The sequence below is a fragment of the Periophthalmus magnuspinnatus genome, chromosome 15, assembly GCF_009829125.3.
Source record: "Periophthalmus magnuspinnatus isolate fPerMag1 chromosome 15, fPerMag1.2.pri, whole genome shotgun sequence".
In the NCBI taxonomy this organism is placed as follows: Eukaryota; Metazoa; Chordata; class Actinopteri; order Gobiiformes; family Gobiidae; genus Periophthalmus; species Periophthalmus magnuspinnatus.
In genome coordinates, this window is record NC_047140.1 from 20,430,928 (window position 1) to 20,447,067 (window position 16,140).

Below are 16,140 nucleotides of genomic sequence, written 5' to 3' on the forward strand. Positions count from 1 at the left end.
GGATAAGGTACCCCTGGGTGAGGTACTCTTGGATGAGGTACTCTTGGATGAGGTACCCTTGAACGAGGTGTCCCTGGACAAGGTGCCCCTAGACAAGGTGCCCCTGGACGAGAGCGCTCTGGTCAGGGCGCTCCGCCAAGAGTTGGAGCGAACGAGGGCCGAGCTCGCAAATCAGGTCCAAATGAGCCAAGCACTGGACCTGAGGCTCAAGAATCAGGAGAGGATCGACCAGGAGAAAGACCTGGAGATTCAAAATCTTACTGATGCCCTCCAAAAGAAGGAGGAAGAACTGCAGCAAGAGACTGAGGACCATCGGCAGAGAAGAATCAAGCATCTCAAGTCAGTGATGGAGATGATGGGGGTGAACAAGGAGCTTTACAAGCTCAAAAAGGCAACAGCCAACACAGACTTGGAGTTTCAAAAAGTCAGTACTTTACTCCAAGAGAAAGAGAAGGAGATGGTTTCCCACGTCAGCGCCCACAAACAGCTGAGAAACCTGTACATCTACGCAGGACAGGAAAACAAGAGGCTTAAACAGGAGCTTCACCACACCAGAAACCTGACAGCAAAAATGGAGCTGGAGGTGTATAACATCAAGCACAAGCTCCATAAGAAAGAAAAAGAGCTGGATAATGTCACCAGTGTACATAATAATATCACACAGCAGTTTCACAGTACACTGAGAGACAAAACACAGCTCACGCAGGAACTGGCCCTTGCCAAAAGAAACAATGAAGCGATGACCAGTCGAGTAAAAGAACAGGACACTGCCATCGCTGCCCTGAAAGGACAAGACTGGCCCGATCCAGAGGCCTCCAGCTGGAAAGGGACAGGCCAGAGCACGAGCGGCAAAACCAGGGCCGATGAGCAGACGGTTAACAAAACAACGGCAACAATGGACATCAACTCAAGCATCAAAGAAGATGCTACATTCAGAAAAATACGAGCTGTCCAGAAACGTGCCATCTTCAGAGCTGAAATCGCTGAAGTCGTGCGAGAAAGACGTCTGCTTTACTAAAATGGAGAAGACGAAATCTGCTCTTGAACCCTGCATTAAGACTAAATAAAACTCAATAAAAACATTTTAAATATTTATTATTCGTGTTTTATTGTTTTACTGTCTAAACCTGACTTACATGCAGCCGTACAACTGGTCACTATTATGAAGGATATTGGTGAAACCCCATACAAAAAATACACAAGTAAAAGTAAAAGTATTAAAGTACCTGTTTAAAACTGTATTTAAAGAGTAAAAAGTAAAAGTGTTTAGCTGTTTTAAGATTTTGAGATCTTATAAAGCAGGAGTGCCACACGGAGGGTCACAGACCAGTGGTGAATACAGTCAATAATTCAGATGGTGCATTTAACATAGTTTTGACTTCATACTTTAAATAAGTATGAAGTCAAATGTACAGTAAAAAGTACTGTTTAAGGCAGGGGTGGGCAAACTTTTTGACACATGGGTCACAATGGGTTTTACAATTTGAAAGAGGGGCTGGGCCATTATATATATGTGTGTGTGTGTGTGGGGGGGGGGGGGGGGGGTTGTGTGCGTGCGTGTGTGTGTGTATATGTGTGTGTGATCAGTGTGCTTGCGGTGAATACAGAGAGAAAAAGACAGTGAGTCAAGCTACACATGATGACTGTTAGTGAAGTTGGGTGTAACAGGTGCAGGGGTGTAGCACCAAAGTCGGGGTCCTGGGTACAAATCATCTTGGCAGGCCACACTGCATGTTGTCTAATGAAAAATGCACATTAAAACTTTGTGATGGGCCCCTTCCTGCTCTGGACCTTGAGCAAACAGTACCTTCCCCAGTCTCAGTTAAATTACAAATATGTATCTATACAAATGTAATTGAAGGCAGTTTACAATATCTTAAGTAATAGCATATGATAAGTATGACAATGTAAAGAGCTTCCCCTGTTTGAAAGAGCAGTCACGTAATCGTCCAGTGTTTGCACAAAAATCAAGATTGAATTTTTTGACCATATCGCTCCACCCTAGTACACCGTAAGTTCAAAAACTCTTACGATTAACCTACCGTGGCCATCAGTATTCACGGTAATTGGAAAACCAATGAATCTTGACATCTCTAGAAAACCGGCCTGACCGTAATTACTAACACACCCTCGCCTCGACTCCAAGTTGCTAAACTGGATTGGGCCGTCTCTGTACGATTTATGTTCAGGGCCACGGCGCACACAAGGATCCATCATAATAAAGTAAAACCTCTCGTTCGATACAGAGACACAAGTCCCCGTGTGGCACAGGAGGCACAGATGCTTATTCACTTTCTACAGCTCTGTTTTATTGGATCTTTTGATCTCATCTCTTTTATGAAAATAAGGTGTCGTACCGGGGAAAATCTATCTGTTTTGATGTTTCAAAATAAAGTGGAATGATCTTTTATTGAGAGCATGTGATAAAAAATGTGGGAAGAATAATAGGACAAACAGCAGAGTGAACGGTAATAAAGCTTTGTGAATATTTTAAAGGTTTTGAGATTACTTTTTAAATTACACTTTTCAACTCAGTGCATTCTTTGCCTTCTAAGTTGTCCATCTATTTATAGTCTCATCAACTTTTGCTGCCACACATTTGCCCAAAAAGCCATTGTCTATTACTCAGTATTGATTGCTTTGTCTCCAGATGGTTGAATTAATCATGTTGTTTGTTGTGCTCCACAGAAGTTCCAGCTGGATAGAGTTCACCTGCAAGAAGTGAAGCGCTCCAGCTACGATCACACAAAGAAATGTGCTGACCAGCTCCTCCTGCTGGGACAGGTAGGCACTGCACCAGTACACATTACATACACTGAGGCTCTGTCCTAAAGCCCACACTACACATTACACACTTCAATGAAGTGTGCATTTTCTGAAAGTGCATCATACCATAGAGTGTGTGAGTGATCAAGAGAGCAGGGGTAAAAAAAAAAGAGAGACTTGGGACAGATGACTGGAGTACTGAACGTGATAGAGTAAACATCCAAGCTGTGTAAAACAGCTGTCAGCGATGCTATTAAACTACAGTTCAGTAGTTTCAGAAAAGCCACAGCCTAGCTCTGTTTAAATCATTTGCAGAGTTGGCCATAAACAATAAAGATCTGTGTTCATCTTTTTACAGTGTTGGTAGCTGCACAGTCTGCATATTTGTTTAAAATTTAAGTTAACTGTTAAGCCATACCTTTCCTGTTAGCGCCCGCTGTCAAGTTGCTAATACGTTGCTATGGTATGAGCGATTTTCATACTTTAGCATCGCTCAACGTTTGCTGGAAGTGCAGAGCGGACAGTGTGATGTAGTGCAGATCAAAACATTGCAAAGAATTGGGACACCCTGCGCACTTCACATGAACACACATCTGAAGTGCACATACACAAAAGTCAGAATATTGGGACAGGACTTGGCAATACTTTAATGTATTTTGAATACATGAAAGCATTGTCAACAACTACAACTACTACTACTATACTATACTACTACTACTACTTCTACTGTACTGTTGGAGCAAGTTGTTGTGTCTCCACCTTCACCATTGGAGATCAGGCAGAATCAATCTTGGACAGGTTAAAATCATGCACACTTTCACTTCCTGTTGATGCACGTTGAGCCAACAAGGCACCACAGCCCAGGAGAACTGCTCGTCAACACAAGAACAAAGACGTGAAATGGCTACGCTGCAGAGGATCGAGTTCATGCAAAAACCCTGCAGTGACAGCTGGTGTTCCAGGAAATTACGATCCCCCTGATCCCCCTCTATTGTATCACAACAAAAACGCAGAGATGGAAGTGTCATACTGCTCTAAAACTGATGAACTCAAGTTACCTGTTGCTACCCGGTGTGCGCACTGCATTCAATGACAGCTAGTAAATGTGTCTGCTGTTTATAAGTGATTGGTGGATAATTTACTGTGTTTACTCATTTTGTGATTATTAATACTAAGATACTATTTCTAATATGGCTTAAATGATTCTATTCTATTCTATTGTAAATACATGATTGGTTGCATCATAAATATGTAGTAACCTGTTACAACTGTGGGGAATGAATTGTAACTTGCAATGCTATGCTAAAATACTTATCCTGAAGTTAGGTGAAATACTTCAATTATATTTCTAACTACACTTAATTTAATTGCCTCCTTTTACCAACCACTCCTTGACTGGTATAATTCATTGGGCCCGGTAATTAATTGTAGTCCTAATCTTCATAACTAATGTAATCTGTTATATCTGGGTCTGCTAAACTTGGGCTTGATCTGTATATGTACTTATGTAGCATTCTGGTGTCAGGATACATGGCAGATTTCTTCTGTTTATTCATTTTCTGAACACAAGGGCTACTGTATCCCACACCAAAACAAGAGCAAACAACACCAGTTTCAACTCACTAGAGCCATTCTCCAGAACAGACCAGTAACGGACAAATAGAACCTTCACGTCAATTTGTCGACATAGCAAGTGTCACATACAAAAGTATTTACATTAAGAAGGGAAGGCAGGTTTATTTATATAGCACAATTCATACACAAAGTAATTCAAAGTGCTTTACAGAATAATAAAGACATTAAAATCACAATAGAAACAAATCCAAACAAAAATAATGATCATAAAATGAATATTGAAAGAGAATAGTGCAGAATACCTTTATGCACAGCTAACAGAACCATTCTGAACCTGGATTTAAACATTGTCAAAGTAGAGGCCTGTCTCACATCTTCAGGACATTTCAGGTTTTTGCTGCATAAAACTGAAGTGCTGATTCTCCATGTTTAGTCCTGAGTAAACATCACTGTTGGCCATCACTGTGTATTAGAAGAGAGCAGCACTGTATGAAACTGAGATGGGAAAGAGGGCTTTTAGCTGTTTTGCTTCACGAAAACAAACCTTTAAACTCATGCCTGCACCGCTTTTTAATGTTTTATATGGACTTGTATACTTGTTTGTTTTTCTCTTTGTATTGTATTTTAAAGAAGAAAGAAAGAAACACAGAAAGAAAGAAACACTCTGGGCACCAGCAGGAGGCCGGTCTCTGAAGTCTTCAGAGTGCGAGATGGTTCATATGACACTAACATGTCAGAGATGTACTTTGGTGCTAGGCCATGAAGAGACTTGTTCACAAACAGAGCTGTTTTAAAGTCTATTCTGTGAGCCATAGGAGCCAGTGCAGAGACCTGAGCATAGGACTAACAACAACACATAAAGCGTTACAAGAGCAACAAAAGGTGTCAAATCTGAACTAAACACTGATAATTGATTGTTTTTAAGGTTATTTAGTTGCAAACTCATCCTCCTCAAGTTTAGGAACTGTGTAGAAGGAATAGGCCTATAGATAAACATCTACTCCTACTATTCCTACTACTCCTACTACTCCTACTACTCCTACTACTCCTACTACTCCTACTACTCCTCCTACTACTACTACTACTACTACTACTACTACTACTACTACTACTACTACTACTACTACTACTCAAGCACATCAAGTATTTGCCAGATAAAACATTTGATCTATAATGTACAGATTTTAACTAAACTATACCACTGCCTATAGTAATTATACTAGAATTGTATGAAACATGACCAAACAAAAGCATAACAATTTGGGTTATATTTGGTAATTCTACGGTGTACAATCTAACAACCAGTTTATTTTTTCTTAAATAATATACTTATTATTACTGTTGTCACAATACTAAAACTCAAAGTCAAATCTTAGTACTTTGTTTTATATTACCATCTTGTCTTATATTTGTGTAATCCCTCGCTGCACAGGTAGGTCAAATAGTGGTCCATGGGTGTGTACTAGTCTATGTGAACTTATACTTGTTGATACAGCTAAACTACAGTAAATACAGTAAATTTCTGTCTTGTGAATGTGACTTTTTTTGCATTGATACTTGCTCAAATGAGAATCTAGTTTCGATAATAGTTTTAGTTTTGATTTGTATCTGATTTTTGATACTTGTGACAACCCTACCTATTCTACACAAACCCATTTCACTTTGTTCAAATGTCCCTTACCAAACGCAATGACTTGTGTAGCCAGATTGTTTTGCTGCATAAACTCCACTGGTACATTACAATCTCCTGCAGGCCTTGTATGTCTAACCCACCCTCTCCCTCCACTTAGCTGCTCGTATATGCTTTCCCCCATAATAGCACCAAGGATATATATGTGCTGTCTGAGCTAATGATGCGAGCGCGAGGATAAGTACCGCCCTCTTTGTCCCTGGAGCCTCATCTGTTTGGCATTTAAGACACCTCTAGCACTAGCAATGTCCCCACTCCACTCGCTCCTATCGCTCGGAGCAATCAGGAAGCCTCTGATGAAAGAACATAGGTCGTATAAGCCCTCTCCTCTGACCCCGCTATGAGCTACTGACAGCCATTCTCCTGCTGATGAAAAGAGGAGATAATCAACATCATTTCCCCCCAGACAAAGCGCATTGTTTGCAGTGTCTCGTGGTTGCCTGGCTCCTTTCTTCTCCATAACCTCTATTGGTTTTGTTCTCACCTTTCAGTTGCAAAGTGAGAGAGATACTCGACAGGTGAGACCTAATAAGAATGGAAGATGTAGAATCGTAATTAATATGCATATTTATATTGCAAAAGAAATCTGTTAACTGGACAAAAGATTTCATGTTTTGCCACTTCTTGCTGTAAACGACTAGGGTGTGGTGCTTTTAGTGTTGTTAGCTCCTCGCTTCAGACAGATACAAGGCAGTAACAGGGAGACACAATATGGACGACAGTAGCTCAGTTGGTAGAGGGTTGGTAGAGAGTGTTCATGGATCCAAAGGTTTGCCATTCGAATCCCACTCTTGACGGATGGTAGAATTGGTAGAATGCGCTTGGAGTGTCTTGAAGGTGGAAAAGCACTATATTAAAACGTGGCCATTTACCAGTAACTTACCAGCACCTTGTCAGAACTGAACAAGCCTCTTGAGTGGTGAGACGTTTTCACTCTTAAAAACTTTTGTCCTGTTGATGGAACCTACCTGGACAAATGAGGGATTACACAGACTCACATATTTACATTTAATTTGTCAGTTATCAATGCAAACTATTGGATGTTCCTGATTTAGAAATAATGGCAATACTTATAAATGATTTTAGTGTACTTGTCACCAAAATTTTTTCACCTACCCCGATACACATTAATAAAACATGAATCTATCTCTTCTCTGTACTTAGTTTGTTATTCTTTTTATCATAATATGAATTAATAATCTATGTGTGTCATGAAATTATAACTAAATAGTAGAAAAGGCATAATATGTCCTGTTGAAGATTTATTTAACTGTTTTTGCTCTTGTCTCTTGTCACAGACGGACAGGGCCGTGCAGTTGCTATTGGAGACAAGCGCGGACAACCCGAGTTACTACTGTGATTCTCTCAAAGCGTGTCTGGTCACCACCATCACCTCCTCAGGGCCCTCCCAGTCCACTATCAAGCTCGTGGCCACGAATATGATCGCTAATGGAAAACTAGCAGGTACATGTGAAATGAAACATCAACTTTAGACAAACAAAAGTGTACAATTTTGTCTCCCCAAATACACGCTTTTACACTAATTGGCCCAGTGGATTTGATTTTTTTCTGGAAATCTTACAATCTCTTCATTTGCTGGTACTGCAACAACAATACTTTGACTGAGGACTGTTGTAATATATGGAAATCTCTTTTTATCAAGACCTAACATGCATAATAATAAAACTGTTATCATGCTTTAACGCCTTATTAAGTCAAACTAAAAAACGAAAATAATATGGCTTTACTAGAACTATTGGATCTGCACCAACTATGTAGATGTTTTATGAATTAGCATCTCTAGTTATTCTCAAGTTATTCTCAAGTGTTCTTCCACAGAGTTATAGCTGTCATGATTTGCTTTACCCACAGCAGGAAGAAATTAATGAAAGAAACCCTCACTACTTTTACAGACAAAGCTCTATTCAGTATACACTTCTCAGCACTATGGAGCCATATTGACCGCCTTACTCTATTGACCATATATAAGACTTACATTTGTCTCTTTGTGTCTCTGTCAGAGGGGGTCCAGCTGTTGTGTTTGATTGACAAGGCGGCAGATGCATGTCGTTACCTTCAGACCTATGGGGAGTGGAACCGCGCTGCTTGGCTGGCGAAGGTAACGCAGCATGAAGCATCCATCAGCAGGAAGCAATGTTTACCCCATGCTTATATTTACTAGGAGATGAGATGTAGAGTGTATACCTGGAATATGTCATCATTATAACAATTTTGAGACCATGTGAAAACAAATTGGCCTCTTTAATGAATTTCTAAAAAGCTGTTCATTAATTCCAACAACTGTAGTCACTGATGCGATAAACCAGCCCTGATATAATTAATATGAAGAAGAAGAAGACATGTCTCACTCTCTTTCTTATTATCTTCTTAAAGATATGATGGCAACAAATACACAATCAGGCTGTTTTATACTTGCACGCACTTCTTCCAACTTGGGTCTATACTAGGACTAATACTTTTACTAAATTAGAACAAGAACACAAATAAACTCAGTCTGCATCAGGTCTTGGCTCAAGACAGGATCAAACCAGGATACTGCCCTATATCATTCTTTTTTACAGTATTTTGTGAGCTAAAGGTACTATTTTTAATAATTCGTGATACCTTAGTTCTTTTTAGGGTCCATATTTGAATGTAACCAGTTTGACGATGGTCTTTGATGACTTCCAAAATGATTGAAAAAGAAAATAAAGAAAAATAAAACAAGTAGACCTATTAATATTGTATTGATTTGAACCCATTTTCACTCTGTTCTGGTTTAACAGGTGCGTCTGAACCCGTGTGAGAGCTCGGACGTCCTGAAGCGTTGGGCAGAACACCTTTGCTCTCCTCAGGTCAATCAGAAGTCCAAGGCCATCCTGGTGCTGCTGTCTCTCGGCTGCTTCTACAGAGTGGGAGAGATGCTCCACAGGTGAGGCTCAGTGACAGTATCTGTGAAGTATTTTCATGTATTGAGTTGCTTTAAGTACTATATTGTTAATCCACCCCATACTGTTTTTGAGTTAATTGCCTGACCTTGTAGTGTCACCTGCTTATCTCCATGGTGATAGACACTTTAAATGCCATACTGTGGATACATTTCAACATCTCCATCGACAAAAGCAGGTGGCGGACACTTCACCAGAATAATTTCATAGTCTCCCTTTACATTTAAATGAGTCTTTTGGCCTTAGTGGACTATTGATCCACCATTTGTCCTCTCACTGACAGAGCACTTAGCCTTTACAGTATTAGAAGATGAACACAAGGTTGATGTATGCTTTAACTTCACACCTGTCAAGGCTAAACTGATGATACAAGTTAATAACACAATAGCTCTTTCCTCTCTTCTCAATTACCTCTCTGTGCCCTCTCTGTCCATGTGGGGGCAGTATGCGTCAGTTTGACCGGGCCGCCCTCTTCATCGAAGCCTGTCTGAAGTACGGGGTGATGGAGGCCAATGAAACGTCCAATATCCTTTTTTCAAAACGCCATTACTGCCCCGGAGGTACATTTACAATAATAATATATTTTATAAATCGTATTAACTTCATCCTTTTCTGCAGACGAGCACTGAACACAGGAAGGCTTTTACTCAGAAGGGGCAGATGAACCTCCTCTATCAGGCATTAATAACACTCTTTAGCTTTCATCTTTCGCTATTATTACATTTTTATCACAAGAAGAGCTCGACAACTGTCTAATGCGTCTAGAAATGTGTTATCAAACTGAAGTAGCACATAATAATAAGTAAAGAGACTGCTCACGAATTGACAGGTCATCCTTTCATTACTTTTTCATGTATTCAAGTATCTGAACAAGTTTTTTAAAAGGTAAGTTATGTAGCGTGGGCTCTTATTGGTTTAAAAAAAGGACTACGCTCACAATTGAACCTGGGTTGGTGGTGCTAGTGCCTTAACCTGCATATAGAGGTTACATATACGTTTTTTCTTATTCCCAGTATATGAACAGCGAGAGGGACTGATTAATAACTGGCTGCTGGTGCTGGGGTTTAGGTAGTGAGGATCAGATCAGATTCAGATCAGAGCGTCCTGTTTTTTCCACTACTGTTACATTTTCACCTTGCTTAACTGCTTGAATATGATGTCCTCCTTAAACAGTACAATATTTATCGCCTTCAGTGAACACAAACTTGACCCCCGGTTTGTTCATCGGTCAGTTTTGGCTCACATCCATCCAATGATAAATAGCGCTGGGCAGCTCTGGCCAAAGCTTGTCTTGTAAGATTTATCCGATCATATTTTTCAGTAAAATGTAGTTCTCGGTGTAACATGGATTAGAGTCACCATAAATTACATTGAAAAGTATTGAGTGATGATAGACCTTGAAGAAGACAAGTGCTGTACACTGAGCCTGCAAAAGATCATAACCACATAACAGAAAATTTTGCGTTTAGAAAATAGACAAGCTTGAAGTTTAAAGTGAATTTGACAAGGACGAAATTGTGACGGCCAAACAAATTAGACAGGGTGTCTCCAAAACTGCAGCTTCCATGCAAAAATTGGTCAAATTGCTAGAGAAGTTAATGATAGTTTTATGCTGGGTTTCAGTTGGCAGCACGGTATTTAAACCTATAATATTCACAGTAAATGGAGGTCAGTTAAAATTTCTAATAAACTCTAAGATGCATAGATCATTGCTTATTGACCTAAACGACCTAATAATTCAAATTGGTTCATTTAGTTCCTGTTCAAAACTGCAGAACTAATAGGCTTCAATTCTAGTAAAGTACAGAGTTATAGACAGGGACAGGGGGAAGGTGAAAACAGATTTTTTTCTATCTATTTAGTTATTTATGAGCACTTAAGTCTGAAGTGCAGGACAATACAGGATTACTCAAACATGCATAAATCAATCAAATACAACTCAAAGTGTTGTAAAGATTAGGGAACACTGTAGCATGGCTTTAAACCCTTTTTCTTTTTTCTCTTTTTTACATAATGTCCCCTTTATGGGCATTGCCACTAATATGCATGGAATCAATGGGGTAAACATGCTCCTCCCCCCATCTGGTAGTACGATATTCTGTATATTCTCTGATATTCTGAAAACACCTATACAGTGTCAAAATTACTTACCTGTACAATCTGTTTGAATCCAGAAGGGGTTGGAATTGGACCGTAGAGCCTGAAAACCTCCATTCTAACGTGGGGTGGTCCAACTTCAGCCACTAATTTGTATCACATCACGCACATTGAAAATTCTCTTATCATTCAGAACAAAATATAACTTATTTTTCCTGAGATCAATAACAATTTGGTGTTGTTTATTTCCTTTTGTTTATTTCCATGTTTGTTGAACAGAGCATGTGTCTCTGATTGGTTAATGCGCCTGCCAATCCGTCTGTGCCGTCTGGAATGGTGAAGACAGAATATGTTTCCAGACCCACTCATCTTTGTAAATTTTTGCCAAAACCTGTTATTCTGGTTGGCCAGGAAACAGAACTCCATCAAATATCACATTTTGCTGATGAGGGCTTGCATATTACATTTTTAATATTAGTAACTGGTTTGTATTACCTCCAAGGCTGTATTAGTCCTTGACCTTCGTTGCACATAAGCTGATCGAGGCTGCATTCCTGGACTACGCCCGGCTGCTGCGCACACTCGGGCTGAGAGAGGGCGCTGCTCTGTGGGCGTCCCGGGCTGGCACTGCAGGAGAGGCTCTGATGGAGGAGCTGTTTCAGGGGGAGGGCGGCGTCCCGGACAATCTACTGGCAGACGAAGAAGTGGAAGTAGGACTGGAGAGCACCGAGTGAGGAGATGAGATCAGGAGGATACTGCCCTTTAAGTGTGTGTAAACAACATTAACTGTGTTTGCTTTTTGATTATATAAGTTAAGATCTCAGTGTATTTAAATGACACCACCAAAATTGCAAAAGATTAATTTGGCATATGACATGACCAATATGACAGATAAAATGTGTAAATGCCACTTCTAATGGTCTATAATTTAGATATAGTTTGTTTTCAAATCAAGCAGATTTCTATTCATAGAGGAATTTGTTTTTACGCTGCCACAAAGACGTGGAGGTAGTTACGCCACCTTGTCTCCATAAAGATGTTATTGCTTTGCCTGGAATGTTCCACAGTACGCCATTGGACTTTTTTTTTTTTGCAATTACATTGAAAAACATGGATTCTTACTGAGAGCAGTGTTGCCTCTCTACACATCTGATGTGTAACTTGTCCTGGTTTTGTTGCCTACTTGTCTTCATGGAGTTGGATACATTTAATGCCATACTGTGGAGAATTCTAGTAAAAACAGTAACATAAGGCTGACTTTTGTTTCATCTAATTTAAAAAGCGTGTACAGTTTGATTGTTTACCAGACACATTAAGGGAGTACTACTACTACTACTACTACTACTACAGGTGCAGGCCACCCTCTGTGTACAGTATCTATGAACCCTTGTGATAAGTTTGATAGGAACAGCGCCTCCTACTAAAAAGAAAGTTGAATATGTCTGTGTCACTGAAGTGTGGTTGTGATTCATGTGTTTTTGCTGTTTGATATCACCACTGTGCGATGATGTGCAATTGTGTTTGCATGCAACATGTTGAAAACACTTCCCTCAAAGGTTGACTGGACTCACATGGTTCACTATTATTGTTGATGATTGTTTTATTTTTTATTAAATCGATTTTTGAATGTTTATTTACTAAGCTTTATTTTTTGTCCAGATCATGCAGTGTGTACTAGTCCCACCCTTGGATAAATTTAGCCTGATTTAAACCAAGAATGACTTTGATGTCAATTGTCCAACATTATCCTAATAGGCTCTGTCCTTCTACAGTACACCAGATATATTATTTGTTACAATTATTACAACTATGTGAATGTTTCCCATTGTGTCTTTTCTATCAAACAAATGCATGAGACTAGGTCTAGTCCCAAAACATGCACCATCGGTAAAATCCTCCAGCACTGACCGAGCCCAACTAAAGATCTGGAGACGGGTCCCTGGGCGCTGCACTGCCCCAGTGGCATTGAAGGATGGGTCAAATGCAGAGGACAAATTTCCTTATGGTGACAATGAAGTGTACCTTCCCTAAGCTCGTCTTTTGGTAGGTTTGGTCCTTTAGATTGTTGTAGACTATTTTTATGCATGACAGACAAAGAGAGGGGAGATTAGATTATATATATTTTAAAAATGCCCTTATTTTGTTATACACTCCATTTAACACAGTGATCATATTATGTCAGATTGAAAAAGACTGCCTCTATTGGTGTAAGTAAGACTCCTGACTTTACAACCAATTTCCTGAAAGTTTAGTTTTTGCACTTTTTTTAAAACACCAAATCTATTAGTTGTTTTGTTTTTTTAATTTTTTGATGAATATTTGATCATTTCCTGTACATCTAGCTGTGAATGCGTGACCAAAGCCTTGTAAAATTTCCACATTTTTCCACATATATTTCTAATTAGGCTGTTTTGGCCAATAACCCACTCTGTAGTTCATCTCTAACACTTGCTCAATAGTTGCGTTTCAATCACATAATTTTTAATGTGCATTTTGGAGATTTGCATAAGTAATGTGAGGTGAAAATGCAAAATATAACATTTAGAACTTTTAATTCACATAAAAGTTTATTCAGTCGTCCAGGTTGATTTTGATTTATGCTCATAACAGTTAAAGAGCATTTATTGAGCTGGAAACGCATTTAGTAAGAAGTCATTTAGTTTTATGTGTGTAAATGACACCAATTAAAAGTCTCGTCAAAAATTGAGATAAATACAAGCAAGTCACTGAATCTTACACAAACAATATAATTTCTGTAAACTCTGTGCAGTCCTTGTGTGGATATTTTCCTTGTGGTGCTGTGTGTTTGAATGGAGACTAAAACTTTAAACGTGGATCAAAGTGTATAACTGAATTCAGTGTTATTTTTGTATTATTCTGTGTAAGCGACAATAGATGAAGTAGGCTGTACGTGTCCTTTGGCCCAATACTCGGAAAGTTCATATCGTTACAAACCCATTGACTTTGAATCAACCGCACTGTAAAAAACATCAGCTGCCACGTGCGTCATTAATCTCTGCTGCTTGTCTGTAAAAACAAAATATTACCTTTGGGTCTTTGGAGAAGAAACGCCTCAAATGGGATATTTTGAAAAAAGAATTGTAACATTGTGTCATTATTTGTACTGTTTGTTTACTAAAGCCTAATGCTTTAAAATAAAATATAACAAGAGAAAAAATATATGTATATATGGATTACAATAAAAAGTTAACAATATAATATGTAGTCTTGTTTTATTCTTCAACAAAACATACTTAAATGTGCGCTAACGATTTTCCAAGTTATTGCTATTTCTGTAAAATTTTCCACAGTACGGCATTAAACTGAAATATTCCATTACATGTGGTTTTATTGCTAAAGTAACTAATAAGAGAAAAATGTGTGATCTTATTGAAAGCAGGTTCTCGTCTACACAGATCTGACATGTAACTTGGCAGTGAACCCTCCACCAGAAAACATATTACACGTTTAAACAAAAATGAATGAAGTAATAATAATAACTGGTCCATTGGTATTAGCAGCAGCAGTTGTAGTGTCTTCTTGAACTAAAGTACACTAAATTTAAAGTTTAGTTTTGTATTTATAGATTCACATGACTAAATAAGCCTAGATGTGCGTCTTCTACTCCTGTATTTCCAAATTGTTCTCGAAATGGTCTATTCTCAGATCAGACTTGGTTGGAGTCTTCAGAAGTTTGTGAGTCAAAAGATTGTATCAGTTTATTTGTAATAGCACAGCAGGACAGACAAGGTGAAGTATTTTCTCTGTACACTAGAAGACACTTCACCTGTTGAACACAAGAGGGCGCTGTTCCTCTAAAAATCCCACCATATACCACTGTTAATAAAACAGCCCATGATTAAAACAGGAGCTAATATATCACCACTCAGTTCCAGCCAGGTATATTGAGTTAGAATATTGGTACATTTATCAAGCTGTCTTTCCAAAGAATAACTTCCTGTTGGAACTGGTTGGCAGGATTAATGGCTTTGCTTTTTTTTACTCAGATGCCCCGCCAACAGCTGGCTGCAGCCCTATAGCCAGGTCTGTCTTTGAGGGCCTCACACTTATTCACCGGCCAGCGTCTGTTTGGTCCAAAAAGCAGAAGAAAACCATTTGCAGAGACGGAGGGTTACACAAATGAGTGGATTGTGCGGCTGTAATGGTTTAATGAATGACTGCCGGAGAGCGGGGCCAGACACTTGGAACGGGGACATCAGTATGCAGCATCTGTCCCACTGGAAGCACCATTTACAGGCACTACACCAGCAGAGGGGGCAGTGGGAGAAAGCTGGGCTCGAGTGAGTACTGTGATTTTGAATGGGAAAGGGATGCAGTTACATACAAAATGCACAAAGCTTTCAGTTAAATGTTTCTAGGCAAATGTGCCCATGTATCATCATTTTAGTAGTCCAATTTATGAAACAGCTGTGATTTTTAACCTTTTCATTGCCCCTGTGTATAATAGGGAAGTCAATATATTTTTCAGTTAATCTGTTATTGTGATTGGTCAGGTCAGGTTCTTAGGACAAAAAATATTTAAATGTGACTTTTATTTATTTATTTATTTTTTCAAATCAGTCTATTCTCAGAAAATTAAAACTTGTGTCATATTAACTGCTTTTTATTATTCCGAAAGTAAAATTTCACAAAGCTGTCCACAGAGCCTACTTGATACAATAGTGTAAACAGCAACATTGATCTAAGACAGCTTTATAATATAGATTCTTGTTTTTATTGTTTTTGAAACATGTTTTGAACCCAACACATGTGATCTGAAGTCTGATTTAGGGCAGTGGGTGGAGATAGGGGGTAGGTGAAAACTGAACTTTTACTGACCACTGAAGCCTTGGATGCAGGAGAATTCATTAAAATATAATGTGAGCTAAAGACGAGGGAGCACTAAAAGCTCATAAAGGTCAGTTTTACATAATATTTCCCCTTTAATTAAAACTTACAGTTTAACTAAGTTCAGCCACACAGCCCTCACTTCATCAATCTTTTTACACATCAGTCCATTTTCTCCTCTCTTCTAGTCACTCTTTCTTCTTTCTGCCCTCCCTG

The 16,140-nt window shown here is 39.0% G+C and overlaps 1 protein-coding gene across 1 annotated transcript in view; it reads left to right on the forward strand.

Annotated features, from left to right (window-relative positions):
* The window catches only part of wdr11 (WD repeat domain 11), a 145,447-nt gene extending 131,199 nt beyond the window's left edge, over positions 1–14,248 (forward strand). The window contains exons 25-30 of the mRNA XM_033979631.2: positions 2,689–2,784; positions 7,330–7,495; positions 8,053–8,150; positions 8,818–8,963; positions 9,424–9,503; positions 11,608–14,248. Of these exons, the coding sequence (XP_033835522.1) occupies positions 2,689–2,784; positions 7,330–7,495; positions 8,053–8,150; positions 8,818–8,963; positions 9,424–9,503; positions 11,608–11,810 (789 nt within the window). The 3' untranslated portion in view covers positions 11,811–14,248. The remainder of the gene's footprint in view (positions 1–2,688; positions 2,785–7,329; positions 7,496–8,052; positions 8,151–8,817; positions 8,964–9,423; positions 9,504–11,607) is intronic.
* The last annotated feature ends 1,892 nt before the right edge of the window (positions 14,249–16,140 follow it).